Raw genomic sequence first — 27,829 nt, forward strand, 5'->3', positions numbered from 1 at the left:
CCTTTACTGCTCCTGACCTCCCTTCCCTCTGATAACCACCATACTGTTGTCTATGTCTATGAGTTTTGTTTGTTTTTCTTATTTGTTCATTTATCTCTTTCAGTTTTATATTGTTTCCTAATTCCTACATTTTTGAATTTAGATTTATTATTTTCAGGCAATATTTTTTCCTTTTTATTAAATCTATTGGAGTGACGCTTGTTAACTGGTCAACAATTTTAAAATATGTTTCTGCTTTAGTTACTGTTGCTTTTTTATCTTTTCTCTAAGTAATTGATTTGGAAGCTTATATTTTATAGTTATTTTTCTTGTTTAATAATTAAAATATTCAATGCTGCTAAACCTTTGAGTACAGCCTTTTTATATTCCACTTTTTAAGTACTGCTTACATGTACTTTCAATAATTTCTCAATATCTTTATTTTATTTAAAGCCCAATAGTCAACTAGATTATTGTTTTGAATCTCCAATTGGCAAAATTTTGGTTTTATGGTTGTGTTAATCTCATTATTTAACATTTCCTTTTATTTCTGGTGGCCATAGAATGCAGCCTGAGTATTTTCTGATTTTTTTTTTTTTTTTTGGTATTTTTGTGTTATAGAACTTTAAACCTTTTTTTTTTAAGTTCCAAAAAATCTTGAAAAGAAATTGTAAGCTTTGTTGTAGCTGTGTGTTTTTTAACGTATTGATTTTTAAAAATTTCTCTTTATTGTTGAAAGTATTATAGATGTTCCCTTTCTTTCCCCATTGACCCTCTTCTCCCTGCACTCACCTCCCATCCCAGGTCTTCACCACACCATTGTCTGTGTCATGGTTATGTATATATTCATATAAATTTTTTGGTTAATCTCTTTCCACCCACCCACCCCTGCCTTCCCTCTGAGATCCTATTTTGTTCATCAGTTTATTTTGTTCTTTAGAGTCCATATATGAATGAGATCATTGATACTTGTCTTTCTCTGGCTGGTTTTGTTTTTTATTGTGGTAAAAATACATAATATAAAATTTGGCATTCTAATAATTTTTAAGTGTACAATTTAGTGGCAGTAAGTACATTCTTATTGTTGTGTAATCATTATTACTATACATTGCCCAAACTTTTTCTTTTTCCACGCCCCTGGTAACCTCTATTCTACTTTCTGTCTCTATGAATTTTACTATTTTAGATCCCTCATGTGAGATGTAATATTTGTTTTTTCATGTCTGACTTATTTCAGTTAACATAATGTTTTCAAGTTTATTCCTTGTAGCATTTTTTAAAATTTTATTCCTTTTAAAAGATGAATAATATTCCCTTGTATATGTTATAACACATTTTGTTTATTCACTCATGTGGGATTTACTTTTTACACCTTTATTGAGGTGGAAATTGAAAAATAAAAGTTGTAGATAATTAAGGTCTAGTAGAGCTCTATTTTAAACAAAATTTTCATAACATAAAATTATATTATTCAAATATGACTTATTTTGTCTATTTAATCTGTTAAACTGATGGATATAAAATACCTTTTCTTAATAAAATGGAATTAATTTCCTATTGTATTTTTCTTTTAGTTTTCTTTATATAATATGTTATGAAGATATTTGGCTCCTGTGATATATGATTATTGCATCTTTACTTTTTTTGCTATAATTTTTTAAATCTCTTAAAAAATTTTTCAATTGTAGTTGACATGAAATATTATTTTGTATTAGTTTTAGGTGTACAGCCTAATGGTTAGGTAATCATATGCTTCACAGAGATTTAAACCTCAATATTTATAGTATCCAGCTGGCACCATACATACTTGTTACAATATTATTTACTTATTCCCTATACTGTACTTTTAATCTCCATGACTATTTTGTAACTGCCAATGCGTACTTCTCAATTCCTTCACCTTTTTCATCCAGTCCCCTAACCTCTCTCACTTCTGGCAACCATTACTTTGTTTGCTGTGTCTGTGAGTCTGTTTCTATTTTGTTTGTTCACTTATTTTGTTCTTTAGATTCCACATATAAGTGAAATCATATGGTATTTGTGTTTCTCTGACTTTAGCATAATTCTCTCAAGTCCATCCATGCTGTTGCAAATGGTAAGAGTGTATTCTTTTTAATGGCTGAGTAATATTCCATTGCATATATGTACCACAACTTTTTTATCCACTGGTCTATTGATGGGCATGTGGGTTGCTTCCATATCTTGGCTATTGAAAATAACACTGCAATGAATTTAAGGGTGCATATATTCTTTCAAATTAGTGTTTTGGGTTTCTTTAGCTATATACCCAGAAGGGGAATTGTTGGGTCATAAGGTAGTTCCATTTTTAATTTTTGAGGAACTTTTGTACATTTTTCAATAGAGGCTGTGCCAATATGGATTCCCAGCAACAGTGCATGAGGCTTCCCTTTTCTTCACCTCCTAGCCAACACTTGATGTTTATGGATTTATTAACAATAGCCATTCTGACTAGAATGAGGTGATATATAATTGTGTTTTAACATTCATTACTCAGATGATTAGTGATGTTGAGCATATTTTAATAGGCGTATTGACCATCTTTATGTCCTCTTTTAGAAATATCTATTCATGTCCTTTGCCAATTTTTAAAATGGATTGTTTGGGCATTTTCTGGTGTTGAGTTGTATGAGTACTTCATACATTTTGGATATTAAGGCCCTATCAATTATAGCACTAACAAATATCTCCTCACATTGTCAGTAGATTTTCTTTTCATTTTGTTTATTGTTTTCTTTTGCTGTGTAAAAACTTTTAGTGTGATGTAGTCCAATTTGTTTATTTTTCTTTTGTTCCTCTTGCTTGGCAGCTGGGTGCAAAGGGTAAAGAGATTAAGCAAGGAAACAAAAAGACTTATGGACACAGCCCAGCCAGGCGTGGCTCAGTGGTTGAGCATCGACCTAGGATCCAGGCGATCAGGGTTCGATTCCCGATCAGGGCACATGCCCAGGTTGAGGGCTTGATCAATGACTCTCTCATCATTGATGTTTCTATCTCTCTCTCTCCCTCTCCTTTCTTCTCTCTGAAATCAATAAAGATATATTAAAAAAAAAAAAGAATTATGAACACAAACAACAGTATGGTTATTGCCAAAGGAAAGCAGAGGTGCAAGAGAGTAAAGGGGGGATAAATAGTGATGAAAGGAGAATGACTTGGGGTTATGAACATACAATAAAATATACATATGGTATATTGTAGAACTGTACACTTCAAAAGATATATCAGAGAAAATATTGTTAAAACAAATGTCAGAGATTTTCCTGCAAATGTTTTAATCTAAGATTTTTATGTTTATGTGTCTCACATTTAAGTCTTTAATGCATTTTGAGTTTATGCTTGTATATGTTGTAATAAGGTGGTCTAGTTTCTTTTTTTTTTTTTTGCATGTATTTGTCAAATTTTCTGAAATAATATTGAATAGATTGTCTTTACCATATTGTATGTTCTTGCCTCTTTGTCTTATACTAATTGACTGTATAGATATGGGCTCATTTCTGGGCTCTTTATTCTGTTACATTGATCTATGTGCCTGTTTTTATGTCAATACCATGCTGTCCTGATTACTATAATATTGAAGCATAGTTTGATATCAGGTAGTGTGATACCTCCAACTTTATACTTCTTAAGATTGCTGTGGCTATTTGGGATCTTTATGATTCCATACGAATTTTGGTGTTTTGCCATTGGTATTTTGATAGGATATGATTAAATTTATAGATTGTTTTGGGTAGTATGAATTTTTTAATGATGTCATTTCTTCCTACAGTGGGTCAAAAGGCAGTTTTATTTTTAATTTTTTGAGGAAACTCTATGCTATTTTCCACAGTGGCTGTACCAGTCTTCATTTCCACCAACAGTACATGCACAAGAGTTCTAATTTGCATCTTTCTGATGACTATCTACGTTGAGCATTTTTTCATATGTTTAATGGCCATTTGTATGTCCTCTCTGGAGAAGTGTTTTCTCAGTTCCTTTGCCCATTTTTTAATTAAATTGTTTGTCTCTCTGGTGTTGAGCTGTATAAGTTCTTTATATATTTTGGAGATTAACCCCTTATCAGAAGCATCATTGGCAAATATGTTCTCCTATACAGTGGGCTCCCTTTTCATTTTGTCTTTTGCTGTGCACAACTTTTTAGTTTGATTTAGCCTCATTTGTTTATTTTTTTCCTTAGATTATTTTGCACTAGAAGATATATCAGCAAAAATAAGCTATGAGAGATGTCTGTGATTTTATTGCTTATGTTTTATTCTAGGATTTTATGGTTTTGTGACTTATATTTAAGTCTTTTATCCATTTTGAGTTTATTCTTGTGTATGGTGTAAGTTTGTGGTATAATTTTTTTTTTTTTTTTTGCATGTACCCGTCCAATTTTCCCAACATCATTTATTGAAGAGACTGTCTTTACTCAATTGTATGCTCTTGCTTTCTTTGTCAAAAATTAGTTGACCATAAAGACACAGGTTTATTTCTGGATTCTTTATTCTGTTCTATTGATCTATATTCTTGTTCTCATACCGGTATCACTGTTTTCATTACAATGGCCTTGTACTATAATATGATATCCGTTATTATCAATTTTGTTCTTTCTCAAAGTTGCAGAGGTTATTTGGGATTTTCTTTGGTTCCACATAAATTTTTGGAATATTTGTTCTAGATCTGTGAAATATGCCATTGGTATATTAATAGGAATTACGCTGAATCTATAGAATGCTCTGTGTAGTATGGACATTTTAATGGTGTTAATACTTCCAATCCATGAACATGGTATATGCTTCCACTTATTTCTATCTTCCTCAATTTTGTTCTCCCATATCCTATAGTTTTTAGAGTATAGGGCATTTCCTTCCTTGGTTAAATTTATTTTTTTCTGTTGCAGTAGGAAATGGAATTATTTTCTTAGTTTCTCTTTCTGATAGTTCATTATTTGTTCATAAAAATGCCACCAATTTCTGAATATTAATTTTGTATTGTGCTACTTTCCAAATTAATTCATTAGATCTCATAGTTTTTGTGGCATTTTTAGGATTCTCTATGTACAATATCATGTCATCTATGAAGAATGAGTTTTACTTCCTCCTTTCCAATTTGAATGCCTTTTATTTCTCTTGTCTAATTGCTGTGGCTATAATTTCCAGTCTATGTTGAATAAGAGTGGTGAAATCAGACATTCCTGTCTTGTTCCTGATCTTCAGGGAAATGTTTTTATTTTCTGTCCATTCAGTATGATATTGGCCGTAAGTTTGTGATATATGGCCTTTATTATGTTGAGGTGTGATTCTTCTATTCTCACTTTGCCAAGAGTTTTTATCATGAATAAGTGCTGGATTTCATCAAATGCTTTTTCATTTCTGATTTTAATCATTTTGATCATCCTCTATTTTTTTCTTAATGAGTCTAGTTAAACATTTATCAATCTTGTTTATCTTTTAAAGAAACAGCTTTTGGTTTTATTGATCTTTTGTTTTGTTTCTTTAGTCTCTGTGTCATTTATTCCCACTTTGATCTTGGTTATTTTCTTTGTTCTACTTAATCTGGACTTTGTTGTTCTTTTTCTAGTTCTTTTAGGTGTAGGCTTAGATTGTCTGAGATTTTCCTTGCTTCTTGAAATAGGCTGTAATGCTATGAACTTCCCTCTCAGGATGCTTTTTCTGTGTCCCATAGATTTTGAGTTGTTGTGTGTTTGTTTTCATTTTTATCCAGGTAATTTTTTATTTTTCTTTGATTTCATTGTTAACCCACTCATTGTTTAATAACATGCTATTTAACCTCCATGTGTTTAAATGCTTTCCATTTTTTTAATTGTATTTGGTTTCTAGTTTCATTTCATTGTGATCTGAGAAGATGCTTGATATAATTTCAATCTTCTTGAATTTGTGAAGACTCGTTTTATGTCCTAACATGTGCTCTATCTTTGAAAATGTTTTATGTGCACTTCTGAAGAATGTATATTCTGCAGCTTTGGGATGAAATGTATTGTAAATATCAATCAAATCCATCTGATCTAGTGTGTCATTTAAGAGTGGTTTTTCTTTGTTGATTTATTGTCTGGTATATCTATACAGTGAGGACAGCTGGGTGTTAAAGTTCCTACTATTGCTGCCATTGTCTTCCTTAATGTCCACCAAGATATTCTTTATGTATTTAAGTGTTTCCAATATTGGGAGTATATATGTTTAGTATTATGTAGTGACCTCTGTCTCTTTTACGGTCTTTGTTCTTAATTCTATTTTGTCAGATATAAGTATTGTTACCTCAAATTGTTTTTCATTTACATTGGCATGGAATATTCTTTCCATTCTTTCACTTTTAGCCTGTGTAAATCTTTTGTTCTGAGGTGCGTCTCTTGTAGACAACATATATATGAATCATGTTTTCTTATCCATCAGATATTTTATGTCTTTTAAATGGAGCATTTAATCCATTTGTATTTAAGGTTATTATTGATAGGTACTTATTTATTTCCAATTTTTTTTTGTAGCCATTTTTTTCTCTATAATATATCTTTTTCTTAAAGCAGTCCCTTTAACATTTCTTTCAATGCTAGTCTGGTGGTAATGAACTCCTTTAGCTTTTTTTTTTTTTTTTTGTCTTGGAAGCTTTTTATTTCACCTTCAATTTTAACTGATAGCTTTGCTGGATAGACTAGTCCTTGTTTTTTGTCAGTTTAAACACTTCATGTGGAGAATCCTTAAGATGGCCACTGAGGATGCAGATGAGTTTGCCCAGGATTGCTTCCAGGAACCACAGACATTCTTTGTACACAAAGACTCTGTGCTTGCGCTGCAAACAGCACAAGAGAATGTTCTGGAAGAAGCACGATCAGGGGCAATTCTTGCAGCTCTGATAAGGGGCCATCTGCGTAAAAGGAACAGTTAATCTAATTCTAAGTTTGGTAGATACAAAGTTTTTAGAGAACATTTTGGTATGATTAATGGCAGGAAGGGAATGCACAAGCTTTGCTTTGTTAGGAGCTTCAATAAATATGCGGAGAAAAGGAGTCTTGAGGCTCTTGGTCCTGATGGCCTTGAGCCTTCGAGCTCTCAGTTTGAATACATTCCCCGTGTCCGTGTTTTCTTTAAGTCCACAGATTGATCAGCAACAACTTCATGTTAATCTCTTTCATCTGGAAGTGTTTCTGTTGAGCAGTTGACAGCCTATGGTAATTCCCTTGTAGGGACTGTCAACTATCTCTTGCTTGCTGCTTTTAAGATTCTCTCTTTGTATTTAACTTTTGTTATTTTAATTATAATGTGTATTGTTGTGGGTCTCTCTGTGTTCATCTTGATTGGGACTTTCTTTTCTTGTGTGACTTTTTTCTTCATCAGGTTAGGAAAGTTTTCAGCCACTATTTCTTCAAACAATTTCTCTATCCCTTGCTCACTCTCTTCTCCTTGCTTGATGTTGTCTCAGAGGTCCCTTAGACTTTTCTCATTTCTATTCTCTTTCCTTTTTGATATTCTCCTTGAGTGTTTACTATTTTCTAATTTGCTGATTTGATCCTCTGCTTCATCTAACCTGCTGTTGATTCCTTCTAGTGTACTCTTCATTTTACATATTGTATTGTTCATTTCTGACTTTTAAAAATGGTTTCTATGTCATTCTTAATGCTTACTATCTCTTTGTATAAGTTCTCACTGAGATCATCCATTCTTCCCCTGAGGTCCTTGAGCATCCCTATACCTATTGTTTCAAACTCTGAATCTGGTATTTTGGTTGCTTCCATTATATCTATTTCATTTAATTATTTTTCTGGGGATTTCTCTTATTTCTGTTTGGGGCATTTTTTTTTATCTCCCCATTTTTTCTCTGTGCATTAGATAGTTCTGCTATGTCTCCCAAACTTGTTTGGATGACTTTATGATGAAAGTCTTATGATTGGAATCAGTGGCACAATATTTTAGACCACCTGCGCTTCATGCTCCAGGAATGTTTCTTATGGGTTATATGCACCCACTATTGTAGTTGAGTCTTGAATGCTGTTGGCCCTTTTGTGGGTGGAGTTAACCCTTCGGGCTGGGTGACTATAAATGTAAAATTTGATCACTGTGCTTGAGATGTTGTGTAGGGGCTGCCCCCCAAGTGGAGTTACTCCTAGCAGGGTCTGGTGCCTACTGGAATCCCCCTTTATGAGTGCCATTTTTCTGGCTAGTTGGGTCAAATTCTGGTGTGATCTAAAGCCCATCACTGGCTTTGTTCATTTGGGTCCACTAGGGTGGAATTCAGGTACAGGTCACTATCAGACATTGTGTATAACCAGTCTTGGGCTACCTGTTGGTGTCTACCATGCTGTTCAATGTTTGTGCCTGCATCTACTGGACCTGCATGTGCATGGGAGGGGCTAATATATGTAAAGTGTTGGCTTCTTCTAGCTTAGAGCTGAGGGCAGATATGTAAGAGTACCAAGGCTCCCTGAGCTCTGACTCCACCAGTCAGCTTCTCTGTCTTTCTCTGATGTTGCCTGTTCCTTCTCCAGAGCCTTCCAAAGAGAAACTATAGGATGAGCACAAGCTAACAGAGATCCACAGTTCCTTACACAGGTTGAGCGCTCTGTAGGGCGGGTCAATCTGGGTCAGCAGGATAGGGCTAATGGGTCCCCCACTTGGAGATTCTCAGTGAAGGAAAATAACCCTGATTCAAAGCCAAACTGAACCCCTTAGTCTCTGCTAGAGTCTTCAACTCTAGTTCCCCCTTGGAGGGCATGCTGCAGGTTAAGGTTTGGTACAGTCAGCCAGCCCCTCTGCAGGAGCAAGCTTAGCCATCCCCAGTTCAGAGGGATAGGTCAAAAGAGTCTCCTTTTGGGGATTATGCAAGCCCAGCCTCCAGGAGCAGGCTAAGCACTTCATCCCAGTCCCAGACAATAGCCTTGCAGGGTCTCACACTTTGAATGTCTCCACTCTGAGCCTCTCTCCCTTGCCCCATTGGGAATGCACCCAGTGGGGGTATTCATGACTTGGCAGGGCTGATCCAAACAGTCTTCCATTGGAGGTGCTGCCCGTAAGCCTGTAGGAGAGGGGCATACACTTCATCTTCCCAGGGCTGGATCACACAATGAGATTGGATTTGCCTCCCCACAATGTAGTTATACAGCCCAGCACTTGCCTGTCTGGCTCCTATAGAAACCTTCTGAAAATCCCATCTCTCTACACCCACCTTTCCCTCAACAGAACAGGGTTGAAAGTCTCAGCTCCTCTCGGCTTTCTTGCGCTGAATCCAGCAGGACAGGGCCATAAGTCCCAGCTCTGCTCAGTCACCAGACTCAGCTTGACAGGACTGGCAAAGTGGTTCAACAGGTTGGGGGAGGAGCATTGGCTGTGCACTTCAGGTGGGAGAGACCAGTCCTCTTTCCCTAGCTACAGTTTAGTCACTGTCTAGGTCTCTGCCAAAAGGCTGCCTGGAAAATAGAGGGCCCCTTAAAGTCACTGCTGAGTGTAGTCAGCAGAACCCTCTGCAGGATCTGAATACAGCAGCTTGGCCTTGCCAGCAGCTGGAGTCTGGACTGTGAGCTCCCCAGGCTGGTGCTGTAACAATAGAAGCGTTCTTCCTTGGGAGGGTGAGGTCTGAGTCTCACAGGCAGATTGAATCCCCACTGATTCTCACCGCCAGATGCTACTCAGGCTTTTCTACCATCTCTGTTGCTCTGGGTTGGGGATCTCTGCATGGTGTTGAGACCCCATGTTCCTAGCTAGAAAGACTTCTCTAGGCATGACTTGCATAGCACCTGCATGCAGGGCTATCTATTTCTGAGTCTCCACCTTTCTTACCAGTCTCTGTGTGGTTTCTTTGGTAATCATTGGTTATAATATTTCAGTTTCACTAGCCTTTATTGGTTGTTCAGGTTGATTGCTCTGTAATTTATCTGTAAATCTGGTTTGGGGCCAAGAGGTGGTGTGCAGCCTTTACCTACTCCACAGTCATCTTTGAATTGAAAGTGTTTTTGTTTTGTTTTGTTTTTAATTTTTGGTATATAAGTTTATCCTGTTTCCATCTATTGTCATAACTTTCATACCTGGCATTACCTTTGTTGTTTTAATTTTTATTAATTCCATTTTCTTTTGTGTGTGTGTATGTGTGTTGCTATGTAAAGAGTATTATGCTTATTTTTGTAGGAATTTAAAAGAGAAAAAATCTTGCTTTAAATCATACAAACAGTTGCCTTTAAGTTAGCTGAATAACTGTATTTAGCCTTTAATTTTCAAATTATCCAAATTGACTTTCTTACATCTAACTAAGAACTTAGAACAACTTTCTTTGTCCTCCTCACCCACCCTTTTCCTGCTTCCTTATCTTTTTCATTTTAAATTGGGGATATCAATTGATCCAGATTGTTCTTATACAAACTATTTTTTTTTATTATACATATTTTCCTATATTTTATTGAAGTTTTTCCAATATATTGTAAAGCATTTTAACAGCAATTATTTTTATTTATATTTATGTATTTGATTTATTTGAATACTCACCTCCAGTTATTTTATACTCGAATTTTCCCGTTATTGATTTCCATTCTGCTATATTTGTGAGTCATCTGACTTTGGTGTTTTCTTAAGACAGGTAAAAGAGTAAGGCGAGCTCTTAAATTTTGCACATGAGGTTGTTTTCTTAGTGTATTTATACACTTGAATGATACCAATTTTATTGGATATGAAATGATTAGGCTATATCTTTTTTCATCAATAACCTGTAGTTGCTTTTCTGTGCATTTCTATAGTTTAGTTTTATAAATGGGAAATATAAAGTTTGTTTGATTTTTATTCTTTTTTAGGTAACTGTCATACCATCATGAGTGTATACTGATAAAACTAAAATCTCTAAAGACATTTCAGAGTATGTGGGTATATAGAATTTATTTTAATTAATTTTATTGTAGTTCAGTAAGCCCAATTAATCTGTCCATCTAAACAATTTGTTTTAGATCACAAATTTTTATTTTCAATAATTAATAATTAAATTAATATTAATATTTAATTATTATTGTTATACTTTTTATTCTGGTTTCTGTCTCAGGAATATTTATGTCTGTCATCCAACAGACATTTATTGAATGTTAACTATGTGGCAGACACTATTTTATGCTCTTGGGTTTTCAGCAACGAGCAAAACAAAGGTCCCTGCTCTCAGGGAGCCTAAATTCTGCTAGGAGAAACAGACAAAATGGGAAACCTAACAAATATGTAAATTATATAATGAGTGCTTGGATTAGGGATCTTGGGGAAACTTGTGGTATTAAATTGAATAGGTAGGGTAGGCCTTCTTGAGCAGGTAAGGTATATATTTTTCTTTTTCAGTTTTTGTATTTTTTAAAACTTTCCTTTCATGGTTTGTGATTCTGCTCCTTCTCTCCACTTTGGGACCTGTTTCCATGTTCAGATTTTCTATCGGTGATTTAATTTTATATGCCATCAGCTTTGCTCTGTTTTACCCCTATGCTATTACATTTTGTTTTGTTTCGTTTTTTTGCAATCTTGAAATGTTTATTTTTAGCCCACTTAGCTTTTTTCTTTTGTAATTGTAGTAAGAACACTCGACATGAGATCTACTCTCATAACTCAATTTTAAGTGCACAGTGCAGTGTTGTTAATTATAGGCACAATATTGTATAGCTTATTCATTTTTTATAACTGAAACTCTATAACCATTAAACAGAATGGTTTAATTTTCTTCTTCCTCCAGACCCTAGCAACCACCATTCTACTTTGTTTCTATGAGGTTATTTCCTATATTCATAGTAGTGGAATCCTACAGTATTTTTCCTTTTGTGACTAGCTAATTTCACTTAACATAATATCTTTGAAATTTATACATGTGTAAGAATTTCTTTTTTTTTAATACATGCTATATTTTCTTCATAAATTCATCCATCAATAGACATTTAAGTTATTTCAATATCTTGGCTATTATAAATAATTCTGCAAAGAACTTGGGAGGGGCGCAGTGCAGATATCTTTTCAAGGTTTTGATTTCAATTCTTTTGGATATATACCCAGAAGTGGGATAGCTAGATCATACACTAGTTTTATTTTTTTATATCTGTTTCCTCTCATCTTGTTTTTGTTTTTGACTTCTTCTTGATCAACAGAAGTCATGTATTCCTGTGCTATTTTATGGGTAAGCAAAAATCTTTTAAAAGTTCATTTCTATTTTCTGAAAAAAACTATACCATGAGATCGTGATTCTGTTTCCTTTACATTGTTATAGGTATTTTTAGGCTCTTTCCCTTTCTCTTTTTTTATATGTTTATTGATTTCAGAGAGAGGAAAGGAGAGGGAGAGAGAGAGAGATAGAAACATCAATGACGAGAAAGTCGTTGATCCAGCCCGCAACCCAGGCATGTGCCCTGACTGAGAATCGAACCCGATCGCCTGAATCCTAGGTCGACTCTCAACTGCTGAGCCACGCCCGCCTGGGCTCATTTTGTTATTTTCATTCTTTAGTAAAATTGCCTCCCTCTTATGCCTGTCCTAGTCAGAATACCTCTCATCCCCTGCCCTGGTCCCACATCCTCAGCCTCACCACTTCTCTGGATGATAACTACCTTCCTCGGCTCAGCCCTGTAACCAATTTGAGGCCCACAGTCAATCTCTACCAAAGTCTGATGGGAGGCTATGTCTTCTTTTCCCAGACTTTCAAAATAAAAGATGTGTCAAATGCCATTTTATTCTTTGTTCCAGTATTTTGTGGGGATAACTATGCATGCAAAGACACCGAACAGCTCAGCACCAGCCTGTCTATTACTACTGCCACAATGCATACTAAAAGTGAAGGTTGTTATCTCTGAATGTGCCAATAAAGGAAGAAGCAGATTCCCACATTAACTTATTTACTTTTTACATCTGGTAATAAAATCATGAAGGCAAGGCAGGCATTATTATTGCTACTTTATGATAAGCAAAATGAGACTCAGATTGGTGAAGTGATTTGCCCAGTGTCAAATGCTTAGAATAGGATGAACTCGTCTCAGTACACATGCCCTCCTGCCCTGTTTTTATCCTCTACCCTCTATTGTTCCTCTCTCTCCAATGGATGGTGATAACACATTTCAAATTTAAAGTTTCTTTCCCTCAGCAATTCAGAAATTTTGCCTAGCAACTATGAATTTGTGTGTATTCAATAAATAAGGAATCAGTGAGCCTTTTGGTGTGTGTCAGTAGTCACACAACTACTTTGTTTTATAACTGAAAGCAGAACACAAGTCTTCCCATTTCAAATTCAGACTTTTTCTTTTTTGTATATGATACCATCTCACTAAACAGAATTAAAGGAAAAATGTCTTGCCAGAAATTCCCTATTATGCATTTCAAAATGTCTAAATCTCTAGGTACATGTCTCGGTTGCTGTGCTTTCTGCTGCAGTGATGACTAGGAGGCAGTGTGTATACCATGAAGGACCAGGGCTGATTGCATTTGGGGCCTTTCTGCATTCCACTGGGCCCCTTGCTGTTTGTATCCTGGCATGGGAGCTTCATTCTTGAAAATCCAAGATAAGCAAAAGGCTTGCATTAGTGTGTGCCCTTGCATAACAAATACTGTCTTTCTGTTTATTGATTCATAGTGGTGTCTCTTGGCATCTTGGTTAAACAGTAAATGAAAACAGGGCCACCACCCCAGACCACTGATACTAGGCAGGTGCACTCAAGTACTGATCCTTTACTTTTGCTCTGGCTCAGGCTTTATTTCCCACGCTAACACATCCTAGTAAGTCCTCATAGTATATAAATCACTGTCATTCTCCCAGTGGAGGGCCACATCCAGTAAATGAGAAGATCCTTGGGAGCAAATTGTAACTTTGGTGGTTTTTCTGCTACACAAGGAATTCTCCACCCCCATTTAATCCCTGACTACAGAGGAGCTGGTCACAGAGTTTCCTTGTACTAATGGACTTGCATTAGTGGACACAGTCTTTTCTCACACAATCTAGAGAATCCAGGTGCTGATGCACACTAAGTGGTTTGTGGGGAAAGGATTGGTAGTTCCCAGGGGACAGTGACACCTCATCAACTCACTTTGGGGAACTTTGGCTTTGCAGGCTCACAATCACAAAGGAAAAAACGCTATGTAATTCAGTTTCCTCTTGAGAGACATATCTGCTGGTGAAGTTGCCAATTCTTTTGACCCTAAAATAGGGAGGAGTTCTCTCTACCAAAGTTCACAAAAGATTACACAGGGACAATTATTTAGTAAACTTTGGCCTGACTTGTAAATACATTGAGATGAGTGATGAAGATTAAGAAAAAACATTCTCACTTTAGGAAACTCAGCTAGGCTTCTAAAACATTACTGGGAAGAACCAGTTTTGCTTAAGGTCACACAAAGGCAATATGCAAGCCAGTTAACATGGCACAAACTCAATAGGCCCCATCACTGTTAACCAGGCTGTTTTAATGAGAACTGAAGGCTTACTAGGGAAATCACAATGAGTAATCTAATAATGTCACTCCCATTTAACTAATAATTTCATTCCCTGAGAGTTAGCTAAGGAGACAAAACAATAGAAGATCATTGAACAGAATCTGGTTTCAAGTTCCAAACATAAATTTAAAGAGGTGTAGACAGTAGTTCTCAAATGAGGGTGATTTTGTCCCCCGGGGGCCATATATTAAGGTCCAAACTTGATGGGGGTACTCAGTGGGCAGAGGCTAGAGATGCTGCTAAACATCCTACAACACACAGGACAGAAACCCTGCTGTGGATAGTTCTTCCTTCCTTCCTCTTGTTAGCCAATAGTACATCTCAGACACATAGGCTTTCTTCTCCTCAACCTCCCTCCCCACTTTTACACTGTCTTCTCTTTCCAGGTAAGAGACTCTTTGATGAAAGGACCACTCAGCAGTCATACTCACCTTTCCCTGCTGGTCTGTTTTGATCTCCCAGCCCCGAGGCAATTCCAGACATGTGTCTGCAAACATGTTGATGAAATTCACCAAGTCCCGGTTGTGCTGGTAGCGTTCAAAATTGCGTGCATCCCGCCGGACTTTCAGAATCATGTGCTTTAAGCAGGTGCTACTGGTGAATACTCGGTAAGCATTCTGAAATGGGGTCAGAGCCAGTTAGGGTAGGGAGTGGAGAATTAGAAAAAACACAGATAAGTACACTTTGAGAAACTTAATGTGATGTAATGTGATTTCTACACAGCGATTTATTGTGAGCCTTGAAGAGGTGGCCTCAAAAGCAGAAATTTTGCTAAAAAATTAAATGAAGCACCCATAAACACACATGGACTTGTTTGTTATCCCTAATCTACCTTGGACACAGTTGACTTCCCTATGCATCTCAAAGGCTCTCCTCCCTTCTCTTTCCTCCCTCTCTCTCAGCAGCTTGGCTCTCTTGAATCTCTCTTTACCTCTTTGAGCATCTGTCCTCTTTCTCCTCCATGGATTCTCTCTGACTACACAGATCTGCTTCTGCTCCTTTCAGCTGTCTACAACAGAGAGTATTAATTTAGGGTTCTTGTGATTTAAGGCAGGACTTCAGAGGTCCGCCACTCCTTTGATTCCTCTGTAGAAATATTTGTGCGTGAAGGGGTTAGGGGATGAAAAAAACAAAAAAGTTTCAAGAATTTGTAATTGTGCAAATGACAATTATATGGCACACAGGGATGATGTGTGCATGTAATAAAAGAAAGGATTTTTTGCAGCTAGAGCAAGCTGGCACAGTAGCTCCTGCTGGCCCAAGACCCCTGGTGCCCAGTGTTGAGAGCATCAATATCTGACATCCTTGTCCACTTTCAGTACTAATGATTGCACCACAGGGCAGCTGCTCTGGGTCTAACCACTAAGGGTCTCAGCTGCTCCTCAAATATAACCTGTTAAAAACTGATCTCCTCCTTCCATGCCACAATTTTTGCCATCTCATCAAATTACTGGACCTGCCTAATGGAGTCATCACCTAACTCAGGTGCTCAAAGCAAAAAGAACTCAGACTTTCCTGAGTCTTCATCTCCCATCCTCCATCACTGTAGTCCCAAACACTGTTATTGATTTCACCCAGAAATATCTCCTGAAATGAGTCATTACTTTCCATGAGGCTAGCCCCTTATTTAGTAGGGCTTCATCATCTCTCACTTGAATGGTTGAATCAGTCTCTAATCTTAGTCCTTCAGTCTCTCTCCCACAATTCTATCAGAAAAAATGCTTCATCAAACACCCTGACCATATAATTCCAATGTCTAAGACTGCTGTTGGTTCCTGTTACCTATTGAAGTAGATTCAGGCGCCTTTTCATGTCTTACATGTTGTTTCCCTACTTTTCCTCCAGCCCTTCTTCCCACTTCTGCCTGTCACCACATTCCAGCCACACCAGACCCAGTACCAGGCCCCTTCACAGTTGCATCCTTTCTCCCTCTGCCTGGAACTTCTCCACCTGCTTTCAACCTTCAAATCTTAATTCAGAAGTTGTTTCCTTAGGAATGCTCCATGATGTTCCATCTCCTGTGTTTGCAGAGCGTTTCATTCCTTACTAAGGTCAGGCTGTCTCCTGTGAGGTTATACCAGCAGCACACATGCCTTTACTTACATTCTGTTGCTCAAGGAAAAAAATTTAAAAAGGGAAGCTCTTGCTGTTTAGGTGTCACCCTAATCTGTCTTTGTGACTCCAGCACCTAGATCTGTGCCTGAACTACAGAAGATATTTGTCAAATGAAAGCATTAGTAAATATAGTAACATCATGTTATTGCTTTCTTGAAAATATACAAATTTAAAAGAATTGAAAAAACTACATATGTAAAAATCTCATCACATTAAACTTAAGCATGATACTTGACAAAGTATGTTAACAGGAGGCTTAGTTATCTAAGAGAAATCTATTTTAAAATTTTAATAACAAAAGTGGTTTTATAAAGTGATTCAAGCTAAAAAGAATCTGTCAACTTCATATCTTGTCCCTTGGAAATTTTAACTATAATAAAAATGTGTATTTCTTTTTAAAGTACTTTCACTGACACTAACACATTTGAGCTTAACAAAAACCAGAAGAGTAAACAGCACTGCCAAATCCAGCTCTTTTCCTTTTGGGGAGACTCACAGAATGAAAAGAATGGACTAAGCTGTTTTCTTTTTTCTTGCCTGGGTTAAAATGCTACCCTCTTTCATGTATCAAACAACTTGGCAAAGTTGTGTTTTGGGCCTTGATGGAAGACAAGCCAGTTTCACTCTGCATTTTTGTAGCACTCACATAATTGGCATGCAGTACAGTGAAGAATTCAGGATTGGTGATAAACTTGACTGCAGGCGACTGTAGCAGCAAGGTGATTTTTTGTGAATTCACTGGAGAAAGTGACCCTTCTCTCTTCAGATCTGGAAAAAGTGAAGCAAAACTACAGAGTGCATTGGAAGAAAGTAATTTTAAACACAGTACTTTTCTCTGCATACCAGCAGCACACACACCTTTGCTTACACAGTTGGAATGGATTGTTTTTAATAGTAATCTGACCAGGAGTTAGTGATATGACCAGGTATCACAGTGACAAGACGAGGTGTCGTAGTAATCTGACCAGGAGTCATATCATTGTGTATCTCGGTTAAGAACCATTATTTCCTAGGAGTGTTTCTGTACAACTTCAGTTAGGCTCAAGTCCTTGAATATCTTGTCCCTTTTATGCCAATTACTTTTTCTTAGTTTCTTTACAAATTGCTAATCATAGGTAAGATAGAATGTTTGCAGAAAGAACCACAATTTTTCTCCTCCTTGAATCCACGCCCATCTGCATGCGACTTTGCAGCTTCTCCCCTTCTTGAACTGAGCTGGCCATGTGTCGGGTTTTAACCAAGAGAATTTAGCAGAGGTTCAGAGCTAGGATTTCAAGAAGTCTGTGTGTCCCCACTCTCACTCTGAACTCAGCAGCTACCAAGAGAACAAATTTGGGTTACCCTGGTACAAGATGATAAGTCACCGGGAGCAGGAATAAGCTGCCCCAGCTGAGGCCCTCTCAGGGCAGACAGATCATGGCTGATTAGACATCTGACCAAGGACTCATAGCTCAGCCCAGTGTCATCTGAAGAACCACCAACTGAGTTCTGCTCAAATTGCCCACTCGCAGGATCATTGGATAAATGCATGGCTGTGAACTTAAGCTACTAAGCTTTAGGATGGTTTGTAACATAGAAAATGCCAACATATATGATACCAAACCCAGAAATAAATTTTCTACTCCTTTTTCCCTCATGTTTCTAATTACTCAACCACTTTATCACATCTCTCTCAGAAGGCTGAACAAAGAAGTTAATAATAGAAAATCCTAGTCAGTTGAGTTAGTATATCTGGTAAAATGAATAAAATTAAGGTAATTAAAACTGTTGGTAGAACTGCGTACATGTATTCAAAAGGGTGCATAATAACGTCTACTATTTTGCATTGTCATAGAGAGCTGAGACCTGGAAGGACTGGAAACACATACTTGTTTACTCAGACTATTTTCTGAGCTTTCTTTTTGCAAATAAATTTTCTATCACTTAACTCAATTTTAAAAGGTGGATTATTAGTTTGTCACTGTGATCCTCTTATGTCATTACAAGTATAAAAAGTAGAAGCCAGTCTCTTATGCCTTTTGAATATTCTAATTTGAGTTTCTAGAAATGACAACCAGACCCCTGGTGGACACCTACAATATTTGGTAAAACAGGCTCTTGGGTGGTGTGCATAACCATATGCCTGTTGGAAAATGTCTTTATTCCCAGATTTCTCCCTCAAGGGGAACTATATTTTATTCCTAAAGCAAACAAGTAATTATTCCCATTCACAGTGTGGCTATGTGGCTCTTTTGAAGTGGATCATAACTTTTGATTGTGTGTTTCATTCATAAGTGGAACATTCTCAGACTACAACAAATAAATTAACCTAACTAGAAATGATTAAGACACTGAAAAAACTGCCTTGATGCACAAGCAAACCTAGCTCTGAGACCCCAGACTTCATCTGTCTCTTGTCTGCAGACCCCAAACCATGGTGCTGGCATTCTTTTTATGTGAATCCACTTCTCCTTTAGTTCCTGCTGAGAAACTTCTGTCTGCTTTACTTGTTGCGCTTTGCCTTTTTCTCCTCTGTCTTGACCTTCATCCATCCCACTGCCCTCTTTCCCCAAGGGCATGGCACCATGCCACAGGGGCTCACACATTCTGTCATCCAGCCACTGGATGCCATCCCAGAAGTCTAGGGACCCCTCCTCCCATACCTAAGCTCAATTGAGAAGATTCAGTGTCTGAGTCACTCTCACCACCTCCACCGCCGCCTCCTGCTTGGACTTGCTCACAACTTTTACTACCAGAATCTTCTTCAGGCCTCTCTGTTGCAATGGTTCGCTGAATATTTTGATACCTTTGCATGAGAAAAAGGAAAGACAAGAGTTAACATTTGTTTGTTGGTTTGTTGGGGGCTGGTGCTTTGAATCAAATAACAGGAAATCTGTAAAAAGTTGTCTTGAATGTCAGGAAAAAATTCTTAAAATTCCCACAAGAGAGCCAAAACAATTAGCAAGACAGTGTCTCTGGATGATTTGACTTCTCTTTGTTTTGTGAGATATGGTCACTTCTAAAAAACCAACATAAATAATAATGAATTAAAAATAGCCTATACCTTGAGTTAAACAAAATCTGGCTAAGTCTAAAATAAAGCGATGGGAAGTAACTTAAAATGTTACAAGTAAAAAATCAAATGACCTCTACCTTATTGTAATAAGTCTGCAAACTAGAATAGTAGTTCTACACATTTATTTTTATTTGACAGGAAACTGACATGACCAACAAGGGTGTGGAAATAAAATTATGCTGGCAGAAAAATAAATATTTTGTCAGACAAATGTTTTCTGCTTATTTGAAGGCTCATTTTATTTTTCTGCCCAAATTGAAAATTTAGTCTGTTGACCAGCCAGTTAGTCACCTTGCCAGGTACCTACTAAATATTTACTAACTCTTCCAATATGCCCAGGCTTTGTGCTGGATTTTCAGATCAAAGAGAAAACTCGAATATGATATCACACTTTAAACACACACAGTCAAAGTGGATCTCTAAGTAAACCATAACTCTAGCAATGTGAAAAAGCTGTCCTAGATGTGTAAGAAGTGTGTGAACACAGATGAGAAACACATAAAGTATATCAATTTTGAAATCAGAGTATGAACTTGTTAGGAGCTTTCAGGGAAAAAACATATTGAGAGTAGGGAAAACTGAAGAAACATCATAGAGTCCAGTAGAAGAAAAGGGTCATAGAAAGGGGAAGTCCCCCCTGAAGCCTATGCTGGGCTCCGAACCCCGAGGTTTGGAGGGTGCAAAGCTCCATCCCCTCGGGCATGTGGACTGGCATCCAAAAGTGGGGATCTCACACCCGGAGTGCAGGATAGAAGGAGTGCTCCGCACAGAGGGCAGAGGAACCCAGGGGAGCGGTGTGCCCATGAGAAGAGGACAATGCCTTTCTAGTGAAACAAAGCGTCTAGTGGTGGATGCAAACTGTGTGGCACTTGAGTAGTAAGGAACCAGAGGTTGGGACTAAGCAGCTGTACACTGGAACCATCTGCCTCCCTGTAAGGCACTGGGTTGAGCCCCAGAAAGCATTGAATCTGTGTGGTGCTGGGAAGGGGAGGAGCCCCTCCTGCTTGAGCTCCCAGTGCAGAGAGCATGGGATCTGTGACCAGCCCTGAGGGGCGCTGTGGTGGTGCACATGGAGCCTCCTCAACTTTGCTTAGATCAGTGGTGCTGGGAGTTGCTTGGAGCTGACTTTGGGTCCCCTCCTGCTGGGTGCCTTGGTGAGCCGGAGGCAGGACATTGCAGGGCGAACTCTCTGCCTGTATGTTGCTTTGTGCATTTTTGAGTTCTGATCCTGGAACTGGCTCCCACTTTCCCAGCAGGCACTGGGAAGGCAGACCAGCAGAGGCTGGGATTGGTGTCTGCACAGTAGACTGTTTGAGGGGTGGGCTTGGTGTGACCAGCCAACCAGAGCTGGGAAGGGAGGGGCAGAGCCCACTTGCCTCTCCTGCAGCCTGGGAACACCACCCCCAACAGGAAAGGGGTTGGTCCAACTCATTGACACTCCAGATACTCCCACAGGACACAGTCTTGAGGGGGAAGGAAGACCAGCTTACAGGAGGACATTACAAGAATAAGACTCTCAGGGACTGGTTGTTTGGGAACTGGAGAAAAAGCTGAAAATCCCTGCTGGGGGCTGAGAAAGCAAAGAGATCACTGGAATGTTTTTTAATTGAACCCACTGAGCCCAGGCTGCTGAAACGGCCCATACAGAAAAGGCAACAGGTTGAAATCAATGTGAAACTGCAGCTGGCCAGCGCATGGGGAACTAGAATCAGAGGACAGGGTAGCGTCTGAGGAGCTGCCTGTGGAGCAGAGACTAACTCCCTCACAGTGAGTGCCTGACAGTGAAACCTCTAAGTAAGGGGAGTGATACCCTGAGCTACACTAGCCATCCTACACCCTAAAGACTCTACAGAAGACTCTGGGGCAAGACCAGGCAACTACAAAGTTGGAAAATAGGTGAAAAGAGGTGGTGGTCCACAGAAAGCCTTAGATCAAGCATCTACCTAAGGACACCAGAGCTAAACCTAGACAGCTCCTCACATTGGCTGATACACAAGAACCTCCCAGGAGATCAGAAATCAGCACACAAAACAGTGAGCCACAGGCAACATAAGCTGCCCAGAAGAAATTCACCTGATTGACTATATTTTTTCTCCTCTCTCTCTCTCTCTTAGAAAGAAGAGAAAAGGAAAAAGTAATTTGTTCTTTCTTCTTTTTAAATTTTATAATAATTAAAAAAATTATTTTTAATTTTTAATTAATTTTTTCTTATTTTATTTTATTTTTTAAAGAATTTTGTTTTGCTTAGCTTGTTTTTTTTTTTTTTTTCTGTTTTGTTTTGTTTCTTTGCTTTGTTTTGTTTTATCCTTGCCTCTAATATCAAAATTTTCCTGATATTCCAGCTTAATGGCTTGGACTTTATCATTATGACCAACAAGTTAACTGCTTTTCTCTATAGGTTCCCCAAATCTCTTATTGCACTCCCTCCTTGCTCTAAGAAAAAGAAAGAATAGTGAGAGAAAAGCATATCAGCAAAAAGGGGGAAAATGACATTAAATAAGTTTATATCAATAGTGACCTTAAATGTAAATGGAATAAAAAGTGCAATCAAGAGACACAGCATAGCTGAATGGATAAGAAAACAGGACTCAAATATATGCTGTCTACAAGAGACCCACCTGAGAGCAAAAGACTCACACAAGCTAAAAGTGAAAGTATGGACTAAAATATCCCATGCAAATGGAAAGGAAAAGAAAGCTAGGGTAGCAATTCTTATTTCTGACAAAACTGACTTCAAAATAAAGACCATAACAAGGGACAAAGATGGTAACTACATAATAGTAAAGGGGTCAATCCAACAGGAAGAAATAACCCTTATAAACATTTATGCACCCGATATAGGAGCACCTAAATATATTAAAAATTTCTTAGTGGACTTTAAGGGGGAGATTGACAGCAACACAATCATAGGGGGAGCAGTTTAACACCCCACTGTCAGCACTGGACAGATCATCAAGGCAAAAAATCAACAGGGAAACACAGACCTTAAATGACTCACAAGGCTTAATGGATTTAATTGACATTTACAGAACATTTCATCCCAAAGGAACAGAATACACATTCTTCTCAAGTGAACGTGGAACATTCTCAAAAATAGATCACATGTTAGAGCACAATGCAAGTCTCTACAAATACAAGAAGATTGAAATAATATCAAGCATCTTCTAGGATCAAAATGCTATGAAGCTAGAAATCAATCACTATAAAAAAACTCAAAAATAGTCAAACAAAAGGAAGCTAAATAGCATGCTATTAAACACTGAATGGGCTAACAATGAGATCAAGGAAGAAATCAAACACTTCATGGGAAAAAATGAAAATGGCTAAACAACAACCCAAAATCTGTGGGACACAGTGAAAGCAGTCCTGATAAGAAAATTCATAGCATTACAGGCCGATCTCAAGAAACAACAAAAGGTCTAATGAACCATCTAACACAACAACTAAAAGAACTGGAACGAGAACACAAGAAAAGCCCCGAGGAAGTAGAAGGAAGGAAATGATAAAGATCAGAGCAGAAATTAATGACATAGAGACTAAAAAAACAATACAAAAAAATCAATGAAACCAAGAGCTGGTTCTTTGAAAAGATACATATGATTGAAGCACCTTTAGCCAGATTCACTAAGAAACAAAGAGAGAGGACCCAAATAAGTAAAATCAGAAATGAAAAAGGTGATATAACAACTAACCCAACAGAAATACAAAGGATTGTAAGAAAATACTATGAACAACTATATGCCAACAAACTGGACAACATGGGTGAAATGGACAAATTCTTAGAAGCATACAACCTTCCAGATATTAATCAAGAAGAGGGAGAAAACCTGAATAGGCCGATAACAACTAATGAAATTGAAGCAGTAATCAAAAAACTCTGAGCAAACAAAAGTCCTAGACCAGGTGGATTTAGAGGCGAGTTTTACCAAACATTCAAAGAAGAATTAACACCTATTCTCTTCAAACTATTCCAGAGAATTCCAGAGGAGAGCATACTCCCAAACTCTTTTTATGAGGCCAGCATTATCCTAATCCCAAAACCAGATAAGACACTACAAAGAAAGAAAATTACAGGCCAATATCCTTGATGAATATAGATGCTAAAATCCTCACTAAAATACTAGCAAACTGGATCCAGCAATACATTAAAAAGATCATACACCATGACCAAGTGGAATTTATTACCTGGAATGCAAGGCTGGTACAACATCCGCAAATCAATAAATATGATACATCACATAAAAAAAATGAAGGACAAAAATCATATGATCATATCAATATATGCAGAAAAAGCATTTGACAAAATCCTGCACCAATTGCTGATAAAAAAAAAAAAACTCTCAGCAAAGTGGCACTAGAGGGATCATACTTCAATATAATAAAGCCCGTATATGACAAACTTACAGCCAACATAATACCCAATGGGCAAAAACTAAAACCATTTCCCTTAAAAACAGGAAGAACACAGGATGCCCACTTTCACCATTCTTATTCAACATAGTACTGGAAGTCCTTGCCACAGCCATCGGACAAGAAGAAAACATAATAGGTATGCAAACTGGAAAGGAGGAAGTAAAGCTGTCACTATTTGCAGATGACATAATATTGTACATAGAAAACCCTAAAGAATCCACCAAATTACTAGTAGATTTGATAAACGAATTTGGCAACATAGCTGGATACAAAATGAACATGTGGAAATCAATGACATTCTTATACACCAACAATGAACATTCAGAAAGAGAAACTAAAAAAACAATACCATTTACCACTGCAACTAAAAAAATAAGATACCTAGGAATAAACTTAACCAAGGATGTAAAAGACCTGTACTCAGAAAACTATGTGACACTGAAAAAAGAAATAGAAGAATATATAAACAAGTGGAAGAAGATACCATGCTCACGAACTGGAAGAATTAATATCATTAAAATGTCCATACTACCCAAAACAATTTATAAATTCAATGCAATTCCTGTTAAAATACCAATAGCATATTTCACAGATCTAGAACAAACATTTTGAAAACTTATATGGAACCAAAATACCCCAAATAGCTGCAGCCATCTTCAGAGAAAAGAACAGAGTGGGAGAGATCGCTTTGTCAGACATCAAATGTACTACAAAGCCATTGTAATCAAAACGTCCTGGTTTTGGTTCAACAACAGGCATATAGATCAATGGAACAGAACAGAGTTTCCAGAAAAGACCCACGACATTATGGTCAGTTAATATTTGACAAAGGAGGCAAGAGCATGCATTGGAGTAAAGACAGTCTCTTCAATAAATGTTGTTAGGAAAATTATATCGGTATATGCAAAAAATGAAACTAGACCATCAAATTTCACCCTACACAAAAATAAACTCAAAATGGATAAAAGACTTAAAAGTAAGTCATGAAACCATAAAAATCCTGGAAGAAAACATAGGCAGTAAAGTCACAGACATCCCAGGTAGTGGAATTTTTACTAATACATCTCCTAGGCCAAGAGAAATAAAAGAAAAAATAAACAAATGGGAGTACATCAAACTAAAAACTTCTGCACAGCAAAAAAAACAGCCTCAAAATACAAAGGAACCCCAAGGTCTGGGAAAACATATTTGCCAAGGATGAATCTGATAAGGGGCTAATTTCCAAAGTGTACAAAGAACTCATACTACTCATCAAGAGGAAGACAAACAACCCAATTAAGAAATGGGCAAAGGACCTGAATAGACTCTTCTCCAAAGGGGACATACAGATGGCCAAGAGACATATGAGAAAATGCTCAATGTCGATAATCATCAGAGAGATGCAAATTAAAATCACAATGAGGTATCACTTCACACATGTAAAAATGGCTACCATTAACAAATGAACAAACGACTTGTGCTGTCAAAGATGTGGAGAAAGGGGAACCCTAGTACACTGCTGGTGGGAATGTAGACTGGTGCAACCACCATGAAAAACAGTATGGAGGTTCCTCAAAAAGTTAAAAATGGAGCTGCTTTTTGACCTAGTGTTCTCACTTCTAGGAATATTTCCTAAGAATCCTGAAACACTAATCAGAAAGAATATATGCACCTCAATTTACAATAGCTAAGATCTGGAAACAGCCCATGTGCCCCTCAGCAGATGAGTGGATAAAAAAGCTGTGGGACATATACACCATGGAATACTACACAGCTGTAAAGAAGAAAGATCTGGTACCCTTTGGGACAGTATGGGTGGATCTGGAGAATATTATGCTAAGTGAAATAAGCCAGGCAGAGAAAGACAAACATCACATGATCTGGCTTATATGTGGAATCTTAAGAACTTAATAAACTGATGAACAGAATAGATTCAATGATATGGAAGTATAGATGGAGGAGGGCGGGTTGGTAGAGGGGGAGAGATTAACCAAAGGATTTATATGCATATATGCACAACCCAAGGACATGAACAATGGTTGGGAGAGTGGCTGTGGAGGGGTATGAAGTGGGTTGGAATGGGTCATTGAGGAGAAAAAGGGACATTTGTAATATTTTAAACAAAAATCAAAACAAAAATAAATAAATTGCTAATAAAATAAAATGAAATAAAATAAAATAAAAATAAAATCTCATCCTTTTTAAAAAAAGAAATGATGATGATGATAAATTATTATTGTTTTATGCCATTAACTTTGGCGTGGTTTGTTACTCAGCAATTGATACCTGGAACAGGGCTTAAACAAGTGTTAGTTGTAACCTCTCTTTTTCCCCCCAAAGTACAGTGACTATATATAAGAAAATTTTTATGATAAAAATGTTAGCAATTTCAACACTTGTTTCATATATCCTCAGTTGGACCTTGGTTATTTCACTCTTTATTGCGTCAACAGCCTCAAACTCCAGGTATGAGACCCCACCCACGAACTTTACTGAAGTTCAGGGGCATATTGGGGAAGCATCATATACAGGGTGTGTGAAGGGGTCACTCAGCAAGGGCAAGACTGCAGGTTTAGAGGCTCTTTCTGCCTTATAAAGGAGAGAGGAAGTCAGAAAGTTGCTTCTCTTCTATTTCATCAAGAATTACCTTTTAATGTCCTTCCTCACCTTTTTTTTTTTTCAGTTATAAAAACTGGTGAGAAAGTCAGCTGGAATATCAAATTTGTAAACACACACACACACACACAGTAACATATAAACAAAACAAAATAAAGGAGAAAACAAACTTTTCAAAACCAATCCAAACAAAACAAACAAAGCCAAAAGACAGATAATTCTCACATGAGGAGCTACAATTGGTAAAAGAAAAACTCATGGGAATAAAAGTTGAGCCTTTCTTCAAGAAGTGAAATGTAAGAACCACCAAAATGCCATGAGCACCTCTTATGTCAGCAAAACACAGCAAAAGATGAGATGGTAGTGAAGCTCTTGTTGTTGGCAGAGTGAATCATAGAACCACTTTAGGAAACATTAGGTATTGATATTAAATACCAAAACCAGGTGGATCTCCCCTGGTCTGCTCTTCTGGGCAAAGAACCCCAAGGAAACACTTTATTACAAGAGAATCCTAATATTTAGCAGTCCCATAGGCCTTATCCAAAATAGTGATAAAAAGCAATAAACATCAAACAATAAGGCAAATTAAGTTAACTAAATTACATTCATTTGTTGGAATACCATACAACTATTTAAATGATAATCTTGAGACTATGTAGCAATATGAGAATGTTTATAATGTAGTAAATAAAAAGTAAATATAAACTAACTCGAAATTGTTCTTATAACTATGTAAGGACTATGCATGCATATGGAAATTGAAGATAGATGAAATTTTAAAAAATTAAACTTTGGAGCAGTAGGATTATGGATCATTTTTTCCTATTTAAAACTTTTTCTCAGTAGTACAATGATTTTATCCAAAAAACTAAAAATCCACTTTAGCTAATTATTTAAAATAATACACATTTATATTATCTTTCTCAATAAATATTTGTAAAAGTAGAGTTAATTAATTCAAGATGTTCTAAACGTGTAGGAATTAACTTGGGAAACAAAGCGTCTTGTACAAAATTCTCTTTAACTCCAGGCACTGAAAGGAGGTACACAGAAGAATAAGGTAAAAAGCTAAGGACTATAACAAAAGCAGGCATGATTGATCATGGGTTGTAAAGGAGGTAGTCACAGGTTGTGTGTGGATGGTTCTGGGAAGTTTTCAAGGACATGACATTTAGGTTGGGCCTTTGCAGGATGGAGATATGTTCCAGATGGAAGGCAGGTGATGAGGGACTTCCCTGTGGTGGGA

General features: G+C 37.2%; 1 protein-coding gene across 1 annotated transcript in view; it reads right to left on the reverse strand.

Moving 5' to 3' along the window:
- The window catches only part of HECW1 (HECT, C2 and WW domain containing E3 ubiquitin protein ligase 1), a 578,356-nt gene that overhangs the window by 109,753 nt on the left and 440,774 nt on the right, over positions 1-27,829 (reverse strand). Inside the window, exons 14-16 of the mRNA XM_016212519.2 lie at positions 19,163-19,305; positions 17,167-17,288; positions 14,837-15,022 (exon numbers count right to left, since the gene is read on the reverse strand). Coding sequence (XP_016068005.2) covers positions 14,837-15,022; positions 17,167-17,288; positions 19,163-19,305 — 451 coding nt within the window. The remainder of the gene's footprint in view (positions 1-14,836; positions 15,023-17,166; positions 17,289-19,162; positions 19,306-27,829) is intronic.

The sequence above is a fragment of the Miniopterus natalensis genome, chromosome 10 (assembly GCF_054644295.1).
Source record: "Miniopterus natalensis isolate mMinNat1 chromosome 10, mMinNat1.hap1, whole genome shotgun sequence".
NCBI lineage: Eukaryota > Metazoa > Chordata > Mammalia > Chiroptera > Miniopteridae > Miniopterus > Miniopterus natalensis.